This window comes from Simochromis diagramma, unplaced genomic scaffold, assembly GCF_900408965.1.
Source record: "Simochromis diagramma unplaced genomic scaffold, fSimDia1.1 OVJJ01000296.1, whole genome shotgun sequence".
NCBI lineage: Eukaryota > Metazoa > Chordata > Actinopteri > Cichliformes > Cichlidae > Simochromis > Simochromis diagramma.
This window is the reverse complement of record NW_024387004.1, coordinates 1,013,306-1,041,161: the sequence shown is the minus strand read 5'-3', so window position 1 is coordinate 1,041,161 and position 27,856 is coordinate 1,013,306. Positions and strand designations below refer to the sequence as shown.

Sequence of the window (27,856 nt, the reverse complement as noted above, 5' to 3'; positions counted from 1 at the left end):
TATATATATATATATATATATATATATATTAATGATTCATTAATCATTCGAAAAGAACCAAAAGTGCAGCTTGCACGTATCAGTCAAACTTTCAGCCAGGAGACTTGGGGTTGCTCCCCTGTGGAGATGTTATTGGTTAGGAGGTTGGTACCAAGCTGCTGATGTTGGCAGAGTTAACATGACGCAGAAACTTCATCACCAATATTTCCACAAATTAAAACATCCAAAACTGTAAGTCAGTCTTACCTTTTCTGCCGACTGCGCCGTGCCAAAGAAGATGGGGATGAAGGCCAGCCACACGATGCAGGTGGTGTACATGGTGAAGCCGATGGGCTTGGCCTCGTTAAAATTCTCCGGGACCCCGCGGGTCTTTATGGCGTAAACAGTACACGTCACCATCAGTAAGATGCTGTAACCCAACGAGCAGATAATCTGGAGATCCGTGATGTCGCATTTCAACACCCCTCGAGCCAGATCGGGGTTGAGGGTCTTCTGCTCGTCGTAGTCTATGATGGTGTTGGGCGGGTCCACCCCGAACCAGATTAACACCCCTAACAGCTGGACCGAGATGAGGCTGGAGGTGATAGCGAGCTGCGAGGTGGGACTGATCAGCCTCGGCGGCGTCACAGACTTCTTGCCCTGCTCGAAGATTCGGTAGATGCGGTTGGTTTTGGTGAGGAGGGCGGCGTAGCTGATGCACATCCCCAGACCGAGGAAAATCCTTCTGAACGAGCACACACCGACATCTGGCTTGGCGATCATGAGGAACGTGATGATGTAGCACAGAAATATCCCAGTCAGGAGGACGTAACTCAGCTCCCTGCCAGATGCCCGGACGATCGGCGTGTCGTTGTACCGTATGAACGTAGCCATGACGAAGATTGTCGCGATGATGCCCAGCATTGCCAGGAAAACCGGAATCACCGCCCAGGGCGAGTGCCACTCCAGCTTTGTGATGGGGATGGGCTGGCAGAACGTGCGGTTGGCGCTGGGCCTCATGTTGTAGGAGCACAGCTTGCAGGTGAACTCGTCGGGCTGGAACTGGTATCCGTCGCAGGGCTCGCAGTGCCAGCAGCAGGGCATGCCTTTCACCACCTTCTTCCTCTCGCCAGTTTTACAGGGAAGGCTGCACACGGAGGTGGGAACCTCCTGCTCTCCTCGAGGCCACTGCATGTCCTCCTTCTGGAGAGAGAGCATGGAGACAGTGAATGGTTAGATCAGCGCCCCAACATATTCTCACTGCCAACTCATCAGAAACCGCTTCTCTTCATGTTGTAACACAGGGTCATTTTCTCAGGTAGGTTAGGAGGCAGGTGGAGTACCAGATAAGTAGTTTAGACCAGCGGTCCCCAAGACCTGGGCCACGGACCGGTGTCAGTCCGTGAGTCGTTTGGTGCCGGGCTGCGAGATTTGAGGCTTGGGTGTGAAATCTACGGTGTTCAGGGTTTTTATTGTTAACTCAGTTTCCCTGGGTCTGTTCCTGTGTTATGAATAAATCTTTCTTTTTTTGGTACTGGTTTTATTTTGTTGTATTGTATTTGTTGTATTCGCGACACCTTAAAGGCCGGTCCGTGAAAATATTGTTGGACATAAACCGGTCCGTGGCGCAAACAAGGTTGGGACCGCCGGTTTAGACCAGTGCTTCCCAACCTTTTGGAGCCACGGCACATATTTCACATTAGATAAATCACACCACAGAAGCAAAATGTCACAAAAATCATATTGATCGTTTTCTCCCTCGCACCAGCCTCGGTTTGTCCCCAGGATACCCTTTTTTGCTTTGCCTTCACTGCTCATGCTACGGCCTTCATCTGGGTCGCAGTTTTCTCCAGGACCAGGTCTCACGGACTACTTTTTCTTTTCAAACATTTATCTGGGATCACGCTACTACGCACTGTGTTGTCTCACAGCATGACGAGTTTGTAATTTCTTCTTCATCTTCTTCTGTTTTACTGGCAGTTGGCAACCCATTTAATTAGAGCAGATAGTTGTACCGCCCTCTGGTGGAAGAGAATGTAATTGTTCTGCCTGTTACTCACGCCGATGGCTTAGAGCAGGGGTGTCGAACTCCAGGCCTCGAGGGCCGGTTTCCTGCAGGTTTTAGATCTCACCCTGGGTCAACACACCTGAATCACATGATTAGTCCATTACCAGGCCTCTGGAGAACTTCAGGACATGTTGAGGAGGTCATTTATCCATTTAAATCAGCTGTGTTGGATCAAGGACACATCTAAAACCTGCAGGACACCGGTCCTTGAGGCCTGGAGTTCGACACCTGTGGCTTAGAGTGCTACAGTGTTCCCTCGTTCTAAAAATGACCCACGATAGGTGAAATCCACGAAGTAGCAGCTTTATTTTTTACAATTATTATAGATGTTTTGAAAACCCCTCACTACACACTTTATACACTTTTCTCAGACAGGCATGAACATTTTCACACTTTTCTCTCTTGTTTAAACTCTCAAAGTTCAAACCTTCGTAGAAAGTCCAGTATTATAGGATGAAACCAAAGATCAAACCCTGTTTTCAGGCCCAGAACATGGAATAGAGCCGCTGCCTGAGAATTCAACATTAATGAATCACTAATGAATCAATGGAAGTGGAGGAAGCAAGAAGAATGAGCTGAGTAAAGTTTGAGTTATCTGACTGTTTGGTTTCGCTTAATGTGCCTTATAATCCGGAAAATACGGTAACTTCTACCTTCCTTTAGTCCAAACTTTTGTGCGATGGTTAGCATCTTCCTACCGCAGGAGACTTTGACGGAGCAAACGTTTCATCAACATTGGTGTTTGTTGGGGGGAAAACTTACAAACATGCAGCACTTCAGAGTCACACTGCTAGCATCGAAGATTTAAATAAATTTGACAAGCTGAACGTGTTCTGCACTGGACACGGCACGAGAGTGAGTGACAATGGTCTACAGCCAATCAGGACGCAGAACACAATGCGCTGCAAAAAACAACAACAACAAAAGGCACCACATCCAGAGAAAGACACCAACAATCCATCGCTCACAGGCTTTCAGTAACAGTCAGTGTCTCTGGTGTTACATGTCTACATTTGTGTTTTATATCTTGACCACTGCTCGCAGCGGCTCAGTGGATCTGCTGGTTTCTACCGATGGCGCTATAGGTCTTTCAACCCACTCTCATCATCAATGTGTTTTTTTGTGTTGATGGGCTGACATTATTGTCCACCAAGACACAACCCGCCAGTGTTAGAGACCTGAAACCTGTCTTAGGGGTTGCAGGAGCAGGTTTATCAGCCTGGAGTCTGGACCATGCTCGGTTTGAACCTCTGTGCTCTGGTTTTGTCACATTACATTTAGGAAAGGATCTTGGTTGAAGGTAAAATCCCACAATATTTGGGGGTCAGTACTATCTTGTAAGTATAAAAACAGCTGCTCCATAACTGTAATTACACAGTATTTGCTAACCCAACAAAGAGGCCGCCCGGGTCTTTATCTGTAAATCATTCTGAGACGACTCAAACTGAAACCAAACATGCTACCTCACCATCTTTTCTTCCTGCTGCGCCTAAAAAAGTTTAGTGTTGTAGAGCAATCCTCAAAGAACAGACTGTAAACATGCTGCCCTGTGGGTGAAGCTGAACCTCGGAGTGCATGGTCGCCATGCTGTGAGCTAATCACGCTGTCAGACATCGACTCCGAGGTTTCAGGCTCCGAGTTATAGCCGAGCGTGTGGCGCGATTTGCTTCGCTTGCTGCTCCAGTAAAAGTCACATTGATTTGACAGCCTGACTGCTGCTAATGAGCAACGAACGCTGCATTAATGCAACATCAATATGGATGAATTCCACCTGGACCGAGCGCCGCTGAGTGCACGTCTCCTCAGTGTGAGGGTTTGCTGTGTTTAAGGTCCGTGTGTCCATCATGTCAGATCACAAACAGGTGAGCAGCAAAGGCACGACTGGTCGGGAATCGAACTGTAAACTAAAGTTTTATTGGAGCCTATGATCTCACACAGACACTGAGCCAGCAGCAGGTGTGTCACTGCTCAGGACGACTTTGTGGATCAGATAAAACCACAAAGACACAAAATACGTCGCTGATCTTTTAAAAACCTAAAATGTGTTTTCCTGCTCTGACCTTTGAACTCACACAGTTACAGCACATCTGCGACTGCACAGGAAACATTTATTAATGACGGCCACACCTCCTCATCACACACACACGTTCTATAACACATGCGTGTTGTTGGCGACCGGCCCCGTGCTGACTGTTCCTGTACAAAGTCTGTGTTGGTAATTCGCACTGGTTCACATGTAGCATGATGGGAATGTGCCAGACCAGCCGGCATTTCCACTTCCTGCCTGAACAAATCCATCGTATCCACTCAGATCGTTGGTCACTTTAATGGGACAGCTAGCGTTAGCGCAGAAAGCCTGCTCAGGGTTGGATCTCGAAACCTGATCGATCCGTCCATGAGGGGAACGATGAGCTACAAACATTCATGGTGCTTTTATTTTGAAAGTCAAGCTCGCTTACAAGTCGCAGGTTTTCCTTTTTGGGAGAAAAACACCTGTAAGTGTGCAGCAAGAACGAGCCCGTAATGGTCTGAAAGTCACATTAAGTGGAATGGACTTTAACTACCCTCTTATCCGATTGTTAAGTGATGACGCGACGAATCCTACTTCCGGGCCTAAAGTAGTCTGCGTTTAATATGGCTTTTGTGTTGTTAACATGTTTAATGTTTTGTATTTTCTTCTATTTAATCTCAAAAAGCTCCTAAAACAGTCAGTGATCCCTGTTGACCTCCCTCGGCTTTTATTACCGCTAATCAGTTATTTAAGCTCAGTTTTTAAAACCTTAGGATGTAACTACAGCCCAGCCCATGCAGCAGTATATGAATGACTAACCTCGTATTGTGGATGGATTATCTCAGTTGTTCTCCTGGCTGAAGTTTGGTCCTTTTACAGCATCCTGCCATGCGATTACATTTGTTCCTGACCACCGAGAACACTCACGTTAACTTTTATTGAGTGGAAAAAAAGTTAGCTTGTTTATATTATGCTAACATAGCTGTGTCGCTAGCGGTCACGTAGCGCATCATTATATAGCAGCTAGCCCAACTTCAGTAACCCTACAAACGTCACTGCTGTTTAGTTTTCTGTCTTCATTTATGCTGGAAGTGATAACAGAGCTGTACGTTTGAATTTGTTTCCAAAACCCCGCAGTCAGGACATGCTATATTGTATTTAGATAGACGCTAGCGAGCTAACTTCCTGCTAACTTCTAACTCCGTTAAATGTCATAAATTCCGTTTTCATGGATGCCTGGATGTTAAACTCAATTGTTACACCTGGTAGAGCAGAACGCTGATCATTTTATTAAAGATGAAAGACTTTAGACAGTTTTTAACTCTCAGTAATGCCACAGTGATCGTTTGATATATGGACCTGCAGCGGAGTTTAGGCCCAGACACGGCTAGTGACGTCAGACTGAACGACCGGATAAGGAAACCCCTGAGGAACGGTGACTAATCCCTTCTTGCAGCATGCAGCCAACGAGGAATTTATTCATTTATCGTGTTTTGTTGTACCGTTTTATTTTTAGTGTCTTAGGCTGAGTTTTATTTTGTTAATGCTGTGTAGTTTTCACAGTGGCTTTGGAGAGACGTCTTCAAATAAACCAGTGATGGAAAAACTACTTGCGTCTGCCTGTGCTTCGAGGGAATCATACACATGTATGTGCTGTGCAGCTGCATGTGCTTATTATTATTAATAAATTATAAAGAACAGCTGCTGCGTGAGTCTCAATTTCAGCTGTGCCTGTTTGATGTGACTTAAATGAAACTTAATGCATGAAGGGATGAGTGTAATGCTGTTTTATTAACGAGTTTTCGCTCTTTCAGGTTTAAAAAGCTTCTTTAGAAAGCGCCCGATCCGATGTGTCAGCGCAGGATTCTGAGTATTGTTCAGTACGCTGTTGTGTGAAGTGATGAGCCTGTGGAAATGAGCTCCAGGCCCTCCCTGAAACGCTGCCCAGACCCTGGAAGGAGCTGAGCCCTGACGGATGCTGTGTGTTTGTTATTGTGTGCTGATGAATTTGGCAGATAGCTGCTCGCCGTCTGATCTAAAAGGACTTGGAGGGATTTGAAAAGCTGCTGTGACCCAGAGCTGATCCATTACAGAGCGCTAAGGACGTCCTCAGACAGATTATCTGCAGAGGCCGATCTCAATGAGCCTTTGGTTCCAACGGCACCGGGAAAGAAAGTCCAGAATCGATAGCGGATGTTATCGCCGCCCACCGTGATCCAGTTTGCCCCGGCTCCCCGCCCGCCACCAAACAGCCGAGTGGATAACCTGGAATAGCCGGGGATGGAAGGCCGCGTGGGGCTAACAGCCTGGCTCGTCTCTGTCCAAGCTGACAGTTCAGAGCCAGCCTCTAATTCCCCCCCCTCGAAAACAGGCGGCGGTCCAGCTCTGAAGGGAAGGAAGCGCATCTCTCCCACACAGCTCCTGTCTCCTAATTCATTTTCCCTATTATGAAATTCTGATTACATTCATCAGCATTTGCTTCCACACATCCATCCATCACTCCCACGTCCCATCCAGCCTTTTCACTGCACGCCAAGCATCATCAGAATTACATGACCGGCTGACACAAATCCCCGCTGCTCCTCCTCGCCATCAGCTCACAGGCAGGTGAATCCGCCGCCACGTTTAATGCATGGACGGCGTTCAAATCCTACTCGTCACATAAGAAACGAGCTCCTCCGCACGCCGTGAGAGAATGACTCACAGCCTCACTAATAACACAAATCCAGACGGGATGGGATGCAAAACGCCACGAGCGGCGGCAGGTCAATCATTTAAATGAAAACGCCATCTGTCTTCTGGCCTTCGCAGCGGTCAGGAGGGCTGCCCGCCGCCGAGGCGTGTTCAATAATTCACCCCGAGCTTTGAAGAGGTGTCACAGCTGGTGGAGAGAGCCCCCCCCCCCCACAGCCTCAGCAGCTGATTAAGTCTCCGGGTCCTGAACTCAGCCGGCACGCCGACAGCTTCGTCCAACACAGGAAATAAAATGAGGACAACTGTGTTCGCTGTAAAGGTTACAGCAGAAACAACGCTGTTCATTACGCTTCCTGCAGCTCTCTGCATCACGGCGCTCAGGAGCGCTCCACCAACTCGACCAACACCCCGAGTCACCCAGGACACAATTATCCTACCCGGCATCCTCGACGCCATCTTTAGATACCGCCGACCCGAACCAGTAATGTGTCCTTTCACACACCTGGAAAAATAAGGGTGAGACCGAATGTGCACGTAAAATCCATCTGCTGCAGGGTCCAGCAGGATAAAATCGATTATTTATGACTCTCTGAGCACATGAGCCCAATCTGGGTCACAAATCAGCAGACCTGTGGGGGTGTGATTATTCTACACGCCGTCTGACAAATACGACAGAGAGGAAGCGAAGCTTTAACACGTTTCAGGAAAGAGAGGCGGCTGGTTCGGAGCCAGAATCTGACTCTGGGCCGTCGGCATCATCAGCCGGCGCACTAATGTTTCTGCAAAAGGATGCAATTACCGCCCGCGTCCGTGCCGACCTGAACGCTGACCGTCGCTGAGCAGAAAGCTCGCCTCATCGTCTCTTCTCAGGAGGGGACGTCCCAGCAAATCGCCCCCAAGTCAGACGGTGCGAAGACCCAAGAGCTCCATCTGAGACTCTACAGGCCTCAGTCAGCAGGTTAAAGGTCAAAGTTCATGACAGTACAACTAGAAACAGACTGAAGGAGTAAGGCTGTTATGAAAGCCTCCTCTGTGAAAGGACCTCGTCAGACACAAATGAGTCCTGACGTGGGTTTTTGGCATTCTGCTGCACATTTATATACTCTCCTCCTCAACCTTTGCACTTTTTAGAGGAAACACCTACAAATGCACCTGTGTCCACGCCTGTCCATCACGCCGCTTTACTGAAACTTTACGTGAAGCTGAGCTCTGCAGGAGAACTTGTGCTCTGTGGGGTTCGGGGAGGGCTAGATGCTTCGCCCATGGTTAAGCGCTGACGAGGCTGATCCTGACCGATAATGTGCTGCTGGCAGACGGCGTCATGAAGCTTTGCTTCGTCTGGTTCCTGTCGGAGGCCGGCCTGCAGGTTTCTGCTTTAAATGAAACTTAAGGTCAGATTTGCAAGGAGACAAAAGGCGAGCGAGTAAATGTTCACTGGGTGTAAAATGGAAAAAGAAACCGAGGAGGTCCGTGAACACTCCCTGCGCCTCCCTCGCTGTTATTCTTATCACTGTCGGGCAGACCTTTGCTCCCACGCCTGCTGTCACACTCCTCGTCGATAAGCCGGCGCTTTGATGCCGTTGTAGGCCGCGGGTCAGTGTGGGTCAGGTGAGCGGTGCAGGGGAAGCGCCTCTTTCTGCTCGCTGTTAGTCACAGCAGCGTCTGTTCGCCTGGAAGAGCCAATAACACATCAACACTCTCTGGGGGGGGGGCTTCCAGTCTCACTGTACCAGGGACGCAGTGACGGGTTCTCCGCACCGTTGCCATGGATACCTTTTTTTTGGCCTCGATTCTTCATTGCCCCCCCGCCCCCTCGCCTCCTGACTGCGTGTTGGATGCTGTCGGCCGGTCGCCCAGCAGCGACCGCTTCACAAACATGTCTCGCTTTCCTCCATCTGCCCGCACGCAGAGGGCTCGTCTGCCCCGCCTCCCTGTTCTCACACGTCTCCCTCTTCCTGCCTTCTTTTCATCTTCGTTCCTGGTGAAGCACACAAGCACCGCGGGAGACGAGGGGCTCGCGTCACCCCAAATATTAGTAACGAGCAGTCATGAAACGCCTCCCGAGGCTAATTTCCTCCGCCTCGATATTCAGCATCAAACCGACTCCGGAGTGTGAGGAAGCTCACTGAACTCTTCGCGTCTCCTTCATGTTCTGCTGCAGTCTCTTTAAATGGATATGCAGGATAAAGCGAGCAGAATCCATCTGTGGTATCAGAGCAGAGCAGAGGGACGCAGCGAGCCTTCTCCACGCCACAGAGCACAGGAACTCCCATAACCATGGAAACAGCTTCACAGATAGAAAACTTTACAAACGCTGGGCTAAAGTGACACTGAGAGAAACAAGCCTCAACCAAAGTCCATCGAACTTCACTGTTTGATGTCTCCAGAGGACCAAACGGTTTAACAGGACCAACTTGGCGCTCGCTCTGCAGGCCTACTTGTTGTTCCTAGAGTATTTAAAAGTAGAATGGGAGGCAGAGCCTTCAGTTTTCAGGCCCCTCTTCTGTGGAACCAGCTTCCAGTTTGGATTCGGGAGACAGACACTATCTCTACTTTCAAGATTAGGCTTCAAACTTTCCTTTTTGCTAAAGCATATAGTTAGGGCTGGACCAGGTGACCCTGGATCCTCCCTTAGTTATGCTGCAATAGACGTAGGCTGCCGGGGATTCCCATGATGCACTGGGTGTTTCTTCTGCACTTCCCTTCACAGATTCCTGGAGCTGTATTTGCTTCCTGTGGTTTCCTGTCTGTAATTATAATCCCATGCCCCTCCCCCTCCTTTCTTTGCTCCTCCCTTCAGCTGACAGAGGACAGCCATCACGCAGAGCATGTGACTCTCCACACTCACTGTAGTCATCCTGTCCCTCCTGACCAACGGCCTCCATTAAACTGCAGCATCTCTCGGCTGAGTCAACCTCGGCAGCAGGCCGCCTCTCACAAACGCCGTCTGCTTTCCTTCCATTATTGTGAGCCGCAGTCATTAACTCAGTCACTGTGGATCATGATTAAACTGATCAATTGAATGAAGGAGGAAATAAGTCCCCCGGGTCCCGGTGAGGCCGAGTGCAGCTGAACGTTTGCAGTTAGCGGATGAGCGGCGTGCTCGAGTGACAGAAACCAACTGAAAGGACCAAAGAACAGGAAACTCATCAGAGACGAGATCACAGGCACGCCGGCGCCATTCATCCTCCATGTGACAAACACACAGCAGCCACACGCCACGTTCTGCGAGCGCGCTCAGTTTGCTGACTGAAATCAGTCCCGCCCCTGTTAATTATTCACTGAACTGAAAAATGATCCAGAGGGCTGATTATGATTCAGCGTATCGTGTAAAACTGCTCAGAGAAGTCACAGCCGCCGCAAACAATGCGAGCAGATGTTCATCGGTAATCACACAAAGGTCCAGCAGGGGCAGCAGCGAGTCAGTCCCCACAGCCAACAGGTTTACAGGCCGACACACAGGCTGCTGGTTTCTATAGCACTTCCTGAACCTGCGAACATGTTTGTCTGTGAGTGTCTGTAGGGTGTTTACACACAGAGAGGGCGGAGTCACCAGCTTCAGCGCGTCTGTCACTCTGACGGCGCCTGAAACGCTCTGATGAGTCAGCAGTGTGTCTGCGTAAAGCAGCCTATCACGGAGCTGCTGCCAGGTGATCGACGGTGATGATGATGAAGGTGGAGTGGCAGCTGACAAACAGCTGACAAACAGGAATTCAGGATTTCCAGTGAAACATGGTCTCTGATTCCATCTGGTACCGATTAACAAAGAAATACCGAAATGAAAATGAAATCTCTCCGACACGAGCCGACTGCGTCAGCAGCAGCTCGGAGAAACGTTGACGAATCTGCAGCACGAGTTTAAAAGTTTTCTTTAACGAAGCGATAACAGGCGTGTGTGAACAGCACGAGGATTAAACCTGATTTAAAGCCGCGAGGAAAGCACCTTCAGCTCACTTAAGCCTTTATCAGGCTCCCACGGGCACCGTGCGAGGTGCACTTCACAGCAGCGCTCGGCGCTCCAACATCACTGCGGTGCAAAACGTTGCCGTGTGCGATGACCCGCTGCGACTCGGGATTATTCTAAAGCACAGAATAAAAGCTCTGTGTACATCAGCTGAGAGCGGGCGGCGTTTTCCCTCCACAGGTGAGAGATTGAGGTCCTTTGTTCTTTGATGCCGGTGCCGAACAAACACACGTCTGACCCTGCTTCAAAGAAAAGCTGCAGATGGAAAAAAACAAACAGGGAATTTGAATAATTATCTTCCTTTTAGCTGCGTTTGAGACACAAACTGAAGAGCCGCTGTGTCCTTTATCTTTGAAGGGGTTTAGAAACAGACATCGTGTCACACGTGTGCTGCTTTTATTGCTGCGAAATATTCACAAGACGATTTCTGTCCAAAGGAGCCGCAGAGGAAAACTCAGAGAGTGTAAACGTCCTCGGCGCTGAGCGCATCACTCCAGCGCACAGCCTCGATCAACACCAGTTTAACCACAGTGTCCAGTTTAAAGGAGAGACAAGGTCCATGATCACAGTCAAACACACGTGACCTAGAACAGGAGGGCGCCACCCGCGAAAGCTGAAACCAATCAAACGGCCCCTTTATTTCTAGTCAGTGTGTGAGCTCCGCCCTCGTAAAGGTGGAGGTAAGAGTGAGCTTCACCTGACTGCACAGAGGCAGGTTACAGGTGGCTGCTCTTCATCGTCTCACGCTGCGTTTCCACCTCACAGCGTCCACGCTGATGCTCTGCAGCTGAGGCGCGCTCGCTCGTGGACGCTCCGGGCTCCGGTTGCCTAGGCGATACCATTGTGTTTACTGCTGGCTCATATGTCAATCACCTGTGTCCCTTTCAGGTGCGTGCTGGACTCCCTGTGGCGGGCGCTTCGGGAGTATGGGCAGCACCTGTGAGCCTGTCAGCTCGAGGCTGGGGCGTTCACAGGTGGCGGCGTGCCGCTCTGCTCTGATGAAGGCAGAGCCAAGCATCAAGGTTTCATTTCAAAAACCAGACGTGGGCGGGGCCCAGCAAACAGCACTGAGGCTCAGCTTCTGACCTGGAAGCCTCCGGTGACTCTGCGGAGACGTTGTGATTGGCTGGAGCAGGGAGTTGTGGGAGTGTCTGCTTGGACTGCTGGTTGACATGGTTGTGCAGGACAACAAAACCTGGCTGTGAGGCCTCATATTTGAGACTTTTTAAAGGCACCCTGATAAAAATCATAGCTCTGTAAACCTGCTGAGGCTGTCACCAGGATGCAGGTGACCCCTCCCTCCTGCTAACAGGTGTGCTCACCTGCGCTCTGTCAGCTGCAGCTGCAGTGGACAGTTTAATGCGGGTCCTGACACTGTTTCAGAGTCCCACAGAGGGAAAGATTAGCTTTTTAAAATCATTAAAAGGAAGGACACCACAGGACACAGACAATATTTCTCCCCTTGTTCGTCTCCTCCCGCCTCCCCTCCTCCCTCCTGACATCTGCTGTTAATCCTCTCCAGGCCACAGACCCCGTTTCATCCCATTCCCAGCCTCAATTGAGATTAATTCAATTTATCACTTGTAATTTCTTCTAGCTGCCAGTAAACGGCTCGTGTATTAGCCCGGGCTCCTCAGAGGGCCAAATTGATTCTGCATGCTGAGCGATGCTTTGTGCATTCAGGATACCAACACATGTCGACCGAAGGGGAGGAGGAGGAGAGGAGGGGGGGAAGGAGGTCTTCCTCACAGCTGTGTGTGTGAGAGACACTGAAGGAGTTTGGTCACCTGCAGCCACATCTGGGGGTTTAAACAGGAAGTGGTGCTGCGTTTCACCGAGACCCTCCTCAGCGACCACTTCAGTGTGAGGACAGCAAGGTCCAGGAGGAGCGAGGTCCAAGAGGAGAGAGGTCCAGGAGGAGAGAGGTCCAGGAGGAGAGAGGTCCAGGAGGAGAGAGGTTCGGGAGGAGAGAGGTCCAGGATGAGAGAGGTTCGGGAGGAGAGAGGTCCAGGATGAGAGAGGTTCAGGAGGAGAGAGGTCCAGGAGGAGAGAGGTCCAGGATGAGAGAGGTCCGGGATGAGAGAGGTTCGGGAGGAGAGAGGTCCAGGAGGAGACAGGTCCAGGATGAGAGAGGTCCAGGAGGTCCAGGAGGAGAGATGTCCCGGAGGTGAGAGGTCCAGGAGGTCCAGGAGGAGTGAGGTTCAGGAGGAGAGAGGTCCATGATGAGAGACGTCCAGGAGGCGAGAGGTTCAGGAGGTCCAGGAGGAGGAGAGGTTCAGGAGGTCCAGGAGGAGCTGCAGACACTCCTCACAGTACAGCCAGGTTGGAGACGCCTCTCTGATCAGCTGCAGCTCAGCGCTCTGATGTCATGGAGCAGTGGGAGGAGACACCGGCAGCGTGACCTGGGATCCTCCAGACAGCGCAGGTACTGCAGCGGGGTCAGGGGTCACCCAGGGGACCTCCACAGCACAGGGAGGGGCTTTTAATGTTGGAGGTTACCATGGTAACAGCACACAGAGACCGTCTGCAGCTTCAGTCTGAGGAAACACCTGCTGTCAGCTTCAAAAGCTGCAAACAAAGTATTTGAATAAGTGCACGTGTCCTCGTGTGACTGCACGCTCCATGAGCCTGTCACTGCTGAGCACGTCAATTTCCCCATTGAAGGATTTTCTATTCTATTCTATTCTATTCTATCGTACACACATGAACTTCACGTGAAAGCATGTATTTATGTTTCATGCTGATATTTGCTGCTCTGTCTTCGCCCTTCAGAGTCTGCGGATCAGGAAAGTCAGATTTCTACGAGCAGCAAAGGCGTCTCCGAGGAAACGTCTCCACATGAAGAAGGTGACCTGGAGCCGGCGGCGGCGGCAGGACCGGCGGCGGTGACTCTGAGCTCGGTCTTTCATGTCTCAGCAGAGAGCACAGGTCCTGCTGGCTGCTGAGGCTGATCTGTGGGAGAGAAGTCCCTCGCAGGCCTCCTCCTCCTCGCTGATGGGCAGCAGACTCTGAGCTCCTGATGATCACGCTGACATTTAAACGTGTGTCGGAGCTTCTACTGCTGTCCTGCTGGCTGCTGAGGTTTCCTCCACTCGAACATCCACCCGACCAGCTCCTCCCATCACGGGTCACATTCAGCTTTCTGGTTATTCACTCATTTTTGGCCCTGTTCCATTTTGAACTTGATTTTGTTTGTAATGGTTGTGTTCACTTAGAGACGGTTTCACCTTCAAAGAACAGAAACGTGACCAACATGAGCGGAAACATGCGTGCGTTGTTAGGGGCGTGGCCTCTTTGTCCTTTGTATCTGTCCATCACAGTCGGGGTCTAGGCTGGAAGTCTCCTCCTGTTGAAGGCGACTCTTGCAGCTTTTAGCCAACCCTGGTACAAATCTGACCGGCATCAGACCGGCGACCTGTCCAGGTGTGCCCCGCCTCTCACCCTATGGCCGCTGGCATAGGCTGAGGCTGACCTGGATAAGTGGAAAATAGATGATGGATGGAGCAAATCTAAAAAAATCCACGGCCAAAACGCTGAGTAACTAAATGAGCCGAGCGTATCAGTAAAATGTCGCCTTCACAGCGTTGCAAACACGAGGACGGAGGAATAGCAGCTCCTGCTCTGCCACATCGGGCTGTGCAGCTGAATAATTTAGTGTTGTGAAGAAGCAGAGACGTGGCCCTGAATGCAGAAGAAAAAGAGCGACTCGCTGGCCGTCCAGATCACGAGAAGTGCAACGAGCGAGTCACATATCAGAGCGTCTCCAGCGCCATAGCGTGGAATAAAGAGAGAGAGGCTCCAGACCGGACTTCACTGAGGCGATCGTGGTTACTCAGCCTAACTGTGACATGTTTCAGATCCGAACCTCCATCCATCCAGGTCTCAGTAACTACACCTGACCGAGCGCTCTGACCCTGAGTATTTAATCTCAGCAGTATTTAGTGTCTGCTCTGTGCTTCTTAACGTCTCTCCGTCCTGATCCAGACTTTCACAGGAGCAGACACTCCAGGTAAAACCCATCATCGCCAAAAACACCAGAGACGTTCAAAGGCTGAGGCAGCACACAGACACCCTGAAGCAGGAAGTCTCAAACATCGTGGGTGGAGCAGAGAGTCCACGCCGCTGCTCCCTCTCTTTGTTTCGCAGTACCCTCTGCTTCGTCGCGCTGCGGCTGGCTGAGTCAGCCTAATAAATTTGTAAACCTCTCACAGCATCAGATAATCTCCTCTGCCTGATCGAGCCTCCAATTAGCCCGTGTTCAGGGCCAGATGTGGTGTAAACGCGCCCGCTAATCCTGCTGGCGGTCCCAGCTGAGTCAGACGGAAACCACCCGCGAGGTGGGAATGGTCCACGCCGTGAGATGCAAACTCAACAAATCCCGTCCTTAGCAAAAAAACAGAAAGGGGGGGGTTACAGCACATCACCTGTAAGTAATGAGGGCAGCTCTCTGTATGTACACCTCCTGTAAACGACGCTGCGCTCTGACTCTGAATCAGCCGTGAAAAACCTCCTGGCCGAACTCTGAGGGGTCACCTGTCATTTAAAGGTGTTTCAAAGGTCAAAGGTCAACACGAGTCCTTCACATTGACTTACATCAGCTGGTCTGTTCAGATCAGCAGCATCTTTGACACTCACATGGAGCTGCAGCGTCTCCGTCCACTGTCCAATCATGCGGTAGCCCGGCCCGGTCACGTTGTTCCACTGATACTGGAACAGGTCGTAGCGCCCGGGAGCGTCGCCGTTACGGTTGAACGTCACCGACGTACCGGCACTTCCTGCGGAGGAAAACAGAGACAAACAGCCAATCAGCCCACAGAGCTTAAATTAGTTTGGTCACGTAATGAGCCGCCATGACCTCGGAGATGCTGGAAGACGATTGCAGGACAGTAAATTACCAGTAATACCAGTATACCCAGCATTACCAATAGTAACAGAGTTTGTGATTCTGGGCTGGCCCACACAGAAGGTGTTGTGTGCTGATAATCAGGGCGTTGCCGAAACGGCGTGTGGAGCCACTGGCAGTCAAAACAAACGCAGACGGAACAGATGGAGGAAAAACGTGTGAGTCCAACGAAAAACAGGAAACCTGAGTAACTCGCAGCAGCCAATAAACTGCAAAGCTCCAAAACTCAGGTCGCTGTGGGAGACACGTGTTCCCCGAGCGGCTGGAGGCTGGTTGTAGGTGCAGACTGTCAGCAGGTGTGACCTTGTGATCGCCTCGGTGGCTTCCAGATTGCTGTGGCTGCCTGTAGTTGCCATGGAAACGCTCACTAACTGGAGGAAGCTGGAAGATTGACGCAATGAAGAACATTCACCTTCAAAATAAAAGCTTTTGACATGTGTTGGTTGGAGCTGTTAGGCACGACTTTACTTTGAAGGTAAATGTTGCGTGTTTGTGTCTGCACACACGTCTGTGTCTTCTGTGAAGATGAGGTCATTAAACATGCTCCAAAAGGCTCCACCTACTCTAGGTGAAGCCCAGTAGACAGCTAGCAGCTAGCTAACAGCAATAGCCGCCTGTGTCCTCATCCACCTGTCAGTCACAGAGGCCACGCCCCTAATAATTCAGACTTTAAATTATCTGCAGAGACCAAGCAGGTTGTGTATCAGGCTGTTATGGTTATTTTAACATGGGAGTCTATGGGGACTGACTCACTGCTGCCCCTGCTGGATGTCAGAGGAACTGCAGGTTAGTGCTTTGTCTGTTTCAGAGTAAAAGTACGGCGAGGCGACCGCAGTGTTTCATGCTGAGGTGTGAAGGCTCCACTCACACCATCACTAACTGTTTTCAACTGCTGAATACGCAGCCATTCATTTCCATTAATGATGCCTGACATGAGCTGCAGCATTATTGATGCAGACCATAAGAGCAGCAGTGCATGTTCACTCTGCGTGTGTTTGGTGGCATGAATGCATCCTGAGAAAGAAGCTGCGACGAACAGCGTGATCAGCTCAGAGACCACTTCTTACACAACTACAAACTTCTACACAACTACAACTTCTACACAACTACACGTCAAACTCTTGTTTTTAGAGATTCAAAGCCTGAAATTTAGGACCATGGACAGCACACACACACCACACACACACACACACACACACAGACACACACACACACACAGACACACAACAGACACAGACACACACACACACACAGACACCACACAGACACAGACACACACACACACACAGACACAGACAGACACAGACACACACACACACACACACACAGACACACACACAGACAGACAGACACACATACACACACACACGACAGACAGACACACACAACACCACACATACACACACCACACACACACACACACACACACAACCACACACACACACACACACACCACACACCACACCACACCTGCGAGCAGCCATCAGCTCAGTCTGAGGAAAACTGCAGACGATCTTTTCCTTTTTCCTTTTTTGCTCCTACAAATAAAACATGTTTATAATTTACTGAAGGATCAGAAAAACATGACAAACAACACGAACACTCGTTTTTTGATGAGCGGTCTGGGTCGCTCTCGCCCGCCCGCGTGCACGGTCAGCATTAATGCGTGTTCGGGTTCAAGTCGCTGTGAGACGTGATTTTACGACGAGGATAAAAACAGAAGTTTACGAGCCGTTTATAACCAGCGGCGTGTTTCTGGCCTCGAGCTCAGGGCGCGAGCAGCTTTATGGGCCGCAGAAGGACGCGGCCATCGGTCCACTCACCGTTGAAGCTGACGCTGCGGATGTACTTGAGCAGTTTCTTGCCCCCGGCGATCTCCATCTCCGGGCAGATGCCGGAGTTCTCGGGACACATGTCACGCTGCATGTTGTGGAGAGCGTGGGCCATGGCGTACACGGCGTCGATGACGAACTGCACCTTCCCCTCCTGCTCGTACTTTGAGTCGATGCCGATGCGCTCCTGACCTGAAGGAGACAGAGGTCACACAGAGGTCACACAGAGGTCAGACAGGTGGCTGCTGACGCTCGCTGGGTTTTTTGCTGAAGGTGACACAATTACACAACATATGAATGAGCAGTTTCACACACACACACACACACACACACACACACACACACACACACACACACACACACACACACACACTGTGACCTTCACCTGCAGTGAGTGAGCAGAGGTGAGTTTAGCAAAGACAAACGTGTGTGTGTGTGTGTGTGTGATGGCACAGAGAGGCATACATACACCACAGTGGGTTAACTGCAGGACTTTGAGGGTGAGGATGGTGGGTGAGGATGGTGGGTGAGGAGCTGCGCCGTGAGCACGGCTGAGTCAGTATTAATAATGTTTATCGATCGCGCTCTTTCATAACGCCTCCAACAGGCAGCACTGTGACTGCAGTCTCTGCCTCTGCTGTGATGAAAGGAAGGACGCGTTAAAGAAACAGCAGCTCAGTTTAATCAGCCAGCGAAGGAAAAACTCCCTCAAATACAAGCTCCGCCTTCTTCAATGAGCTCCACTTCCTCTTTTATCCATTTCAAATTCCACAACACAGCAAACAAAGGCGCTCTTCCTGAAAGTGCTGAAAGTGAAACTCCAGCAGTACCCGCTGGGTCTACGGGGCCTGGTGGAGAAGGCGGAGTCTCAGCGTACATGGTGATGTCACTCAGTCGTTAACCGACGCTGCATCTTTAACTTCACCCTCCTAAAACACGTACGCTCTCCTCAGCACACAGGTCTGAGGTGATTGATCTGAACCTTCAACTGATCATCTGAAGCCTCATCAGAAACGGTCAGTGAAGGATCTGATGGAGCGATGGATCCACGTCATGGTCAGTGCGTACGAGCAGGTCCGACAGTGAGAGTCTGCAGCCACCTGTGAGGCACGGCGGAGGCTCTGCCATGGTTTCAGTGCTGTTGGAGATCTTTGATAAACTGATGAACTATGAACTCCGAGAGGTTCCATCAGAGTCTGACCCAGAGAGCAGAACAAAAGGAAGCTCCAAAGAGGATCTGTTACTCACACAGACCACGCCCCCTCAGCAGGTCAGCCTCACACACAGCTCGTCTGTCTGTATCATTAAATCCTACATCACAGTGTAAAGTATGGATACGAACGAGTACAGTGTTTACACTGATGTCTCATCCCTGACTCTGAGGCACTGACACGTCTGCCTCCTTCATTTGGCTCCGCGTTTAAAGGACGCGTCTTTGTCTTTGAGGCGTCTCCGTCCTGAGCTCGTCTGTCTTCATGCTTTTCTCTCTGTTTGAGGAGCTCAGATCTTTGGTCTCAGCCCAGAGCGACTCAGAGTGCTTGGCTCCGTCAGCTGACCAGCGAGGAGCTCGGGAGCAGCGGTGTTTGCACTTCAGTCTTTGTGCTGTTCAGGAAGAGGTGGCGAGGCCCAGGATGGCCAGAAGGCAGACGTATGCCAGCGAATAGCACGGCTTCCAGATAATGTGGTCACAGGCAGAGACTGACGGCGTCGTCCTATCTCTGCTCTTAAACCCTCCCGAGGCCCCGCCTCTCCAGCCCTCCATATTTATCTGCCAGAGGCAAAGGGAGCCGAGCTCAATGTTATCTCATAAACAGGAGTCCCTCTCTGGACCACCTCACACCCCGGAGCTGCTGGCACAATCTTATCTGCACGGCAGCCTCCAGAGGCACCGCCGGCACAATGTTATCCTGCAGCTGTCCTCACCCCGGGCCGTTAGCCTTCAACCACCTGTAGTGCCGCAGGAGACCCTGAACACATCACAACACGGAGGCTGTTAATGAGAGAGAGCCATTCAGGAGCTGTCCGGGACAAGAGCGACGCCAAAACATACGACAGGCTCCACATTTCACCCCAAAAACCATTCAAAGAAGAAAATCAGAGCCAGAGAGGCGCCTACAGTACCCATGATGCACCTGCACCCTGAACAGATGCCTGACAAAACCAAACATCTGTAACAGGGGAAAGTCCAGTCAGTGGTTAGTTCACTGTCTGTAGTGAAAGTGGGAAAGTCCAGCGTCTGTGTTCGTTTCTCACTGCCTGTACTAAAAGCAGCACAGCTGAGTTGTGATCTAAAGTCGGACTGTAGTCATTTCTACAAGAGAAGAATCCTCCTCATCCAAAGGAGCTCTGTGACCTCAGGATGAAATCATATGAAGCAGATGTCACATTCATTTTCACGCTCTGTAATTCGCCTCCCTGCAGTTTGAGTAAGTGGGTTAATAACACAAATAATTGCCCTAGTGTGGTAGCAACACCATGTTTGGAGGCACTTAAAAAAAACTGGTTCCCGGGAGGAAGCGTCCTGCTGTGCATCATCTCAGTTTTAAGAAGACATCAGTGAAAGAAGAAAACAGCCAAATGTGTCATTAAAGGAACTGTTTTAAAGGAGAGATTTCACAGTTAATGAGCGCTTCTGCAGCTCAGCTCGGCTTCTGTATCTCACTGCAATATTTATAACATAATAAAGCAACACACAGTTTAAAATTATGTGTGAAAATATCCTGTTTCTAAGTAAATAAATGAGGAAAAACCTCCAAGATTAAATTTCCTTTTGATAAAAAAACCTCAATAATTCTTATATTTGCTGGAAAGTTATGAGGAGAAAAAATTATTCAATTTTTAGTAAAAAAATTCATTTTTATGAAAGAGGAAAAATAGAGGACTGAGTTTTTTTACACAATAACTTCAGACTTTAATGTTTTTCTCGTGCTGTAATAAACTTTTGATTTATTTAATGTGGGACATAAACGACTGTATGCAAGTTTAAAAAGACAAAAGAGTCAACATGACTCATTACCAATGTGAATTATTAAAACTTCATTTTGTAATACAGCAAAAAATTATGGACAATAAAATGAAAAAAATAAATAAACACATTTTAAATGAGAGTAAAGAAACGAGATAAATAAAAGTTTAAGTCGAATGTTTAATTCTTCAACATGAAGGTAAAAAGTCAAAATGATCAGAACTTCCACTTTTGCTCTGAGATCAAATAATTAAAGCTGACGAGGAAATGATGGAAAACTTCATTTACAACAGATTCAGGTCTCCGTGGATCTGATGGGTGCAGACTATAACCTGGAGCACCGCCATGTTTGTCCTGGATTCCTGGAATCCCGCTCCGTAAATTTGACCTCTTAATCTCCAACAGCTGCCAAGATGAACATATTAAACGGCACAAAGTATCCGCTCATGACTCATTTCCTCCCCGCCGACATCGAGGCCATAAACGCCGTCGGCGTGACAAACGTCTGACTGTAAAGTGAGGAAACCTGCTGCTGCGTGTGGCAGCAGGACGACCGGCATGAGCGCTAATCAGCTCCTGTGTGATGCTCTCATACAGTCTGTGGATGCTGATGGATGGATATCCAAGCATCAGCTGATAACTTATTGCTCCGCCCTCTCGTCCCAAATATGTACATAAGGTCAATTCACCACGGCATCGATCCGAACACGCTCACGTCAACGCTTCAAAACTCTAAACTGAGCTGCTGCCTGACAGAAGCCCCACCCACATGCTCTCAATACCTGCAGTTTGGAGGAGCAGCCAAACTAAAGGGGGTGGAGCTAAAACGGCTCCTTTCAGACAGAGGAAGAAGTGAGGAGCTGCATCGGGGGTCAGTGTCACATAAAGAAGGATTATCTTCCAGCTGTGAGTCATGCAAAGCTGCTCTGGAGGAGAACATGCTCAAAAAACACACACACACACAACCACACACACACACACACAGAGACACACACACACACAGACAGACTCACACACACACACACACACACAGACAGACTCACACACACAACACACACCACACCACACACAGACACACACACACACACACACACAGACAGACTCACACACACACACAGACAGACTCACACACACACACACACACGCACAGAGACACACACACACACAGACAGACTCACACACACACACAGACACACACACACGCACAGAGACACACACACACAGACAGACTCACACACACACACACAGACAGACTCACACACACACACACGCACAGAGACACACACACACACACGCAGACAGACAGACTCACACACAGACAGACACACACACACACACAGACAGACTCACACACACACAGACAGACTCACACACACACACACAGACAGACTCACACACACACACACACACAGACAGACACACACACACACAGACACACACACACACAGACAAACACACACACACACAACACACAGACACACACACGCACAGAGACAGACTCACACACACACACACACAGACTCACACACACACACCACACACACACACACACACAGACAGACTCACACACACAGACAGACTCACACACACACAGACTCACACACACACACACACAGACAGACTCACACACACACACACACACACACAGACACACACACAGACAGACTCACACACACACACACACACACACACACAGACACCACACAGACCACACAGACACACACACACACACACACAACACACAGACCCACACACAGACACACACAGACGACTCACACACACACACACAGACAGACTCTCACCACACACACACACACACACACAGACACACACACACACACACAGACTCACCACCACAGACAGACTCTACACACAGACCAGACTCACACACACACACACACACACAGACTCACACACAGACACACACAGACCGCTCTCACACACACACACACACACACAGACTCACCACACCAGACACACACACCACTCACACACACAACACACACAGACAGACTCACACACACACAGACCACACAGACACTCACACACACACACACACACAGACACACAGACAGACTCACACACACACACACACACACACAGACAGACACACACACCAGCAGCTCGTCCTCTCTGACGTGGTCACATACAGGAAGTGACGCTCCCGTGTTGGTGTAGTGTTCCTGTCGGAGTCATGTGACAGGAGTGGACGGTCTTGGCCGGGAGGCGGTCCCCGCCTGCGAGCGGAGGTTCGGTTGTGGAGCTGACCCGAGCGCGTGTGTGAGTCAGTGTGGCGGCGAGCAGCAGATTAAGTGAACGTTCGTCTGTGAGTGTTTGTGTAGTTCTTTAAATATCAGCCGAGCAAAGCGGGAAATGAAACGGGAACGCAACGAGGCGGAGAGGGGAAGAAAAGTAAGTCAGACAAGATAATGTGTTCTCCCGGAGGCTGCGATCAATACGCCTAATAGAACGGGTTCATTAGCGTTCAGGGCCTGCTCGCACCATCATACCGGGTCACTGTCGGCGAGGCGTTATCGATCGTGGTTCAGAGCGGCTCCTGAGGTGCTGGTTAGCATTGCAGACGCAGCAAAGCTTCCCCAGAGAAAAGCTACGAGTCGATGAGCGACAGAGTTCATCAGATTAAGGAGTCCAATCACGGCACGGCCCCGTAGCGAGACACGCCCACGCTGTTCCCGAGGTACGCAGCATTAGCCTTGATGTCGGTGGGTCTCTTCACTCGTCTTACTCCTGCTTTCATCTACCGCATCGCCCCGGCTCTCTGATCTCTGCACACCTTTACCTTCATGTACGCCACAACCACGTCTCCACAGACCGCCACGCCGAGGGAAAGCGTTTTTAAAACCTGCCGTTTCCTGAATGATCTGCAGGAGGAGCTGAAAGTGTCGGAGCTGGTTATGACGGAGCGGCGTGGGTCAGAGTGGCGGCTGTAGTCGTGACGGCTCGATGTGTTTGTTGCGTTTTCATTTCTGCGTCAAACACAGATTCGGCGAGACGTTTACCTGGATGTCAAGTTCATCACATCACATATGACCTTGAAAATCATCACAGATTAAAAGAAGCCGATTAAAGAAATCAAGCATGAGCGTCACAAACACACTGCTCAATGAAACAACCAGTGGAACAACAGCAGGAGGCTTACAGGTCTGACCACAGAACCAGACTCAGCAGCATTCCGGTGCCCCGTACGCCATGGGAACGCCGTGGGAACGCCTGCTTTAAACGTTCCAAAACAAGCATGACCTGACCTTCCCAGAGATTGCCAGCTACGAAATACCACCTACTGACCAATCAGATCTGTGGAAATAACACAAACCCAGGAACGTTCGCTGTCTGTCCCGTGAATGACTCGGATACTCTGGCGATCTGCTGCGTGAGGCTGATTCTCCAGCTTTACCTGGAAGCTCTCACCATCAGCCAGCGCTCTGCTTCAGTTCTTCCACCCAAAGCCGGGACACAAAACGAGGAGTAACTCTCAGATCTGCGGCTGCTTCATTAGTCGTGCTTTCTGTTCTAAAATCAGACACGTGGTGGGATCAACCCACGTGGGAGCTTTGGTAAAACGAGTGGGCGAGTCTCCGAACCCTCCCGAGACATTTTCACAACGATTGTACACGGCGTTAGAAATAAAAATCACGGGTAGCTAAACCCAGCATCTGTGACCGCGCGGTGACGGATGAAGGTCCAGACCTGCTGTCGCACAGAAGAAGTGAAAATGGAGCCTCCAACAAACAAACCGAGTAATGGAGACTCGCTGCTCTCAACCTGTCCGGGTGGGCGTGGCTTCATTTATTCTGTATCCACACACACCTGCAGTAAACAAACGGCGCCAGCGCTCACCTGTGCACTTCCTGCTGCTCTCGTCCTTCTTGGAGGAGCTCATCAGTTTGCAGTTGAAGTTCTCCTCCCAGTACTCCTCGGCAAAACCACACGTTCCTCCTGTTGTTCTCCAGAGTCCGCGAAGTGAAGTAGGCATCGAACCCTGAAAGACATCCGGCAGCAGGTCGGAAAAACAAAACAGAGAGGTTGATTCATTAGGCGGCGACAGCCCGGAGCACTCGAGCACGAAGACTCAGAGCAAACAGGACGTGTTTCCTAATGTATGTGAGTGTTTATCTGCTCATCTGTGCTGCATTTTAATCAGGCCTTTATGTAATCCATCTAAAGTGCTGTCAGAGGGGAGTTCTTCAGGAAACACTTCATTCTGCTGCCGTCGAGGAAAACAACCGGAACAACTCGACAGCTCAGGATGGAGCTAATGTAGATAAAGAAAGTACCCGTCAAAGATTCTTTCCACAACTTCCTGCCAGTTTAAAGAGCTCACAACGTTGTGTAACGCTGCCCGAACACACGCCAAGACCGCAGCAACAACAAAACCCTCACATATGGTAATAACATTCCTGGCAGGAAAGGGAATTCCACCGGGATGAATAGAAACGGAGCTGCGGATCACCAGAAATAGCTCCAACCGTGTAACCTTTGCACAAATCACAAAGGCCCCGAGAGCCGAGGAGGGTGGTGCGTAGGTTTCTAATCGCATAAGCAAATTAAGAGATTATCACTGAAAAACAAGAAACGGGTCAAAACAGAATTTTATTCATGTACTGACAAAAATAATCCGAATAACAACCACCTGACATCACAACAGGTGCTGTGACAGGAAGCTGGCAGCACGTTTATCATCCATGCGTGCGACCTGTTCGTGCATCTGCTGCTGGAATTCTTCCGATGAGAGCGCGCAACAACAACACACAACAACACAACGTGGGCGGGTGCGGAGTGCACTCCAGCGGTCCTGGAGGCTGAGAGGGCGTGGCACTGACCACGTGCACCGAAGACGGAGACTTGTCGCTAACCATCGCTAGCCGTGAGCCAAGCGGTGGAGAAACGGGATAACGCATATACAGGCACCTTCAAAGTAAAAGCTGTTCATCGATTCTTCAACAATACATTTCAAAAGGTGCAACACTTACTTTGAAGGCAAAGCTTTTTTTAGCACCCGTGTTTTTAGTTTCTCGACGTAGTGAACAGCTGCTGCGTGTTTGCAGACAAGCTGGTGTTTCCTGTGACGCATGCATGCTAACACTAAGATATGCAACGGGGTAAAACGTCTGCAGACAAGTGGAGTCAGATTTCATTCATCTCTCTGCTGATGGCTTTGTCTCCACCACTCACAGCCCGACAATCACCGGAAAACGGAGTCATAAGGAGACGAGTCCTTTATCTAAAGAAGTGCACTTAATCATCTCCTGCTTCCCATAAGAGCCGCCTTCACTCCGCGCTCGCCGTCCGTCACCCATACCGCTCAGACGTCCTTGGCAGATGACGCATTCATCGTAATAATTCCTGACAGCCTGGGATTAGGGTCTGTGAGGCGGGCTGTGAGTCAGCAGAGCAGAACTAAGGTGTCTGTCTGTTAGGTTATGTTGTGGTGATCCTCGGGTTGGGGGGTGCTCATACTGGAGTGCAAAATTAAAACCAAGATGGACAAAAAAAGTTCAAAGTCATCAGGTGCTCAGTTTAGAAAAAAGGGAAAAGAAGAGAAACGAGCCAAAGATGCAGGTAAGCAGATGTGTGATTGGACGGCAGGTCATCCTGACACAATCAGAATCAGACTTACACATTAGTCATTACAAAGATGTATTTGAAATAATACTAAAATGAAAAATTAAACATAAATATATAAAACATAAGTATTTACAGAGGCTTACAGTGGAAGAGCCTCAGGGAGAAGCTGCTGCCTCGTCAGAAAACTACTGACTGCTAGAATGAAGGGCTTTGGCTGGACCCGCCCCTTTGACCTAGGTCAGAGCCACGTCACCAGGCTCCTGATTGGTTGTCGCGGCGCGACTTAACGCTGCAGTTCAGATTTTCCAACTCGAGCGGTAGACGCGATAAGCGCAAATGCACAAAATGCAACACAAAAACTGCAGCGCGTATTTTACTTCGCGCTTCAAACGTGTCAGTCGCGCTACTTGGTCGCGCGGATCAGGCAGAAAAGCGTTTTCGCGATGCAGATCTGCTTCTGAAGTTTCGCTTCGTCGCGCTCCTCCATTGACATGTAAACCTGAAGCTCTGGTCGCGTTCGGCGTGAACGCACCGTGACACCGTATCTGCGCCATACCGTCCCCATGCCTGCTCGTTTCTTCATGACTGCAGCAGTTCGTGGTTTCACACATCATGTGACTCTCTCGGCAGATAACGAAAGTAAACACACCTGAGCCAGGTGATCGGAGCTCGGCTCTCAGGGATCAGTTGTACATTTTGGTTTCATATTTTTGGCCACTAGGGGTCGCCGAACACGAGCGTGCCTGCACAGAGCGTCCAGGAAAGCGAGTTTTCTCCCGTGGGCCTGGATGTGGACGCGCTCTCTGCAGCTCTGCAGACGTCCAGCATCAGTCAGTAAATCACTTGAAGTCCTGCGTCTGCACACTGTGACGGATGGAGGATTTTCTCCTCGCTGCGACTGAAGCTTTGAGCCTGGAAGCTCAAAGTAGGACAGCCGTGATGGCGACTCTCAGGGTATCTGACTGACAGGCACTTGGAGTCTCTGCGAGCTGCAGAGGGACAGCTGTGCCGTCTATTTCAAGAAGTCTGCTTTTCCATTGTTGAAACGATGAATAATGAATGTAAACAGAAAGGATTCAGAAGTTTGTGCTTCAAATAAGAAACTGAGAAGCAAAACAGAAATGAGGAGGTGCTGGAGGCGGGATTTACTGGTGAGAGGAGAGATGTTAACAGAAGCTGCCTGAGAATTCGTCTGATCAGACTCCGTCCGTCAGTCTGACAGCAGCACCGCGGTGTCGGACACACGGGGAGACGCTTCAGAGATTTGTTGTTGTTGCTCTTGTTCAGATTTTCTGGGTCACAGACTTCACTGACAGCTCGATGTACGGCGTGTCCGGCCGCGTGACGCGTCATCCCACCGATTTTGCAGTCGCTGATGTGACTGAGTCACGCTGCTTTTTCCTTTTTTATGGCTCGTTTTGTTTTTGACATCGAAACAAAGCAGCACTCAGACCCTCAAACACACGTCGCTGTAACAGAGACGCTGATGCGGCGCTTATGAAATCAAAGGAAAAAATCAGATAAATGCTCCCTCAAACGCATCATTAGACTCAGACTTTCTCCCCTCGCCACGTCTGCCTCGTGTGCTCGGCAGGTCGGGCAGATGTTTTCTGGGAGTTTGTTTTCTGGAAACCGGAAAGAGCGAGGAGTGCAGCGAGCGGCTAACACATGCACATTTATGCCACATAACATCAGTTTGCTCAGCAGTTCTCCAGCACGGGCCTGAGAGCGGGTTAATGAGCAGCCTGTATACATGCTGCAGGCGGTGGTCTCCACACACCAGGGGGCGCTGCTGCACACAGGGGTCCGGCTGAAGCTCATTTAAATGTATGAGAAACTGCAGGAGCTCATTTG

The 27,856-nt window shown here is 50.0% G+C and overlaps 1 protein-coding gene across 1 annotated transcript in view; it reads right to left on the bottom strand.

Moving 5' to 3' along the window:
• Positions 1-26,567, bottom strand: part of LOC120739253 (metabotropic glutamate receptor 7-like) — a 51,003-nt gene extending 24,436 nt beyond the window's left edge. Inside the window, exons 1-6 of the mRNA XM_040040970.1 lie at positions 26,410-26,567; positions 24,904-24,964; positions 24,275-24,416; positions 17,443-17,643; positions 15,352-15,491; positions 247-1,182 (exon numbers count right to left, since the gene is read on the bottom strand). Coding sequence (XP_039896904.1) covers positions 247-1,182; positions 15,352-15,491; positions 17,443-17,643; positions 24,275-24,416; positions 24,904-24,964; positions 26,410-26,567 — 1,638 coding nt within the window. The remainder of the gene's footprint in view (positions 1-246; positions 1,183-15,351; positions 15,492-17,442; positions 17,644-24,274; positions 24,417-24,903; positions 24,965-26,409) is intronic.
• Between the last annotated feature and the right edge of the window lie 1,289 nt (positions 26,568-27,856).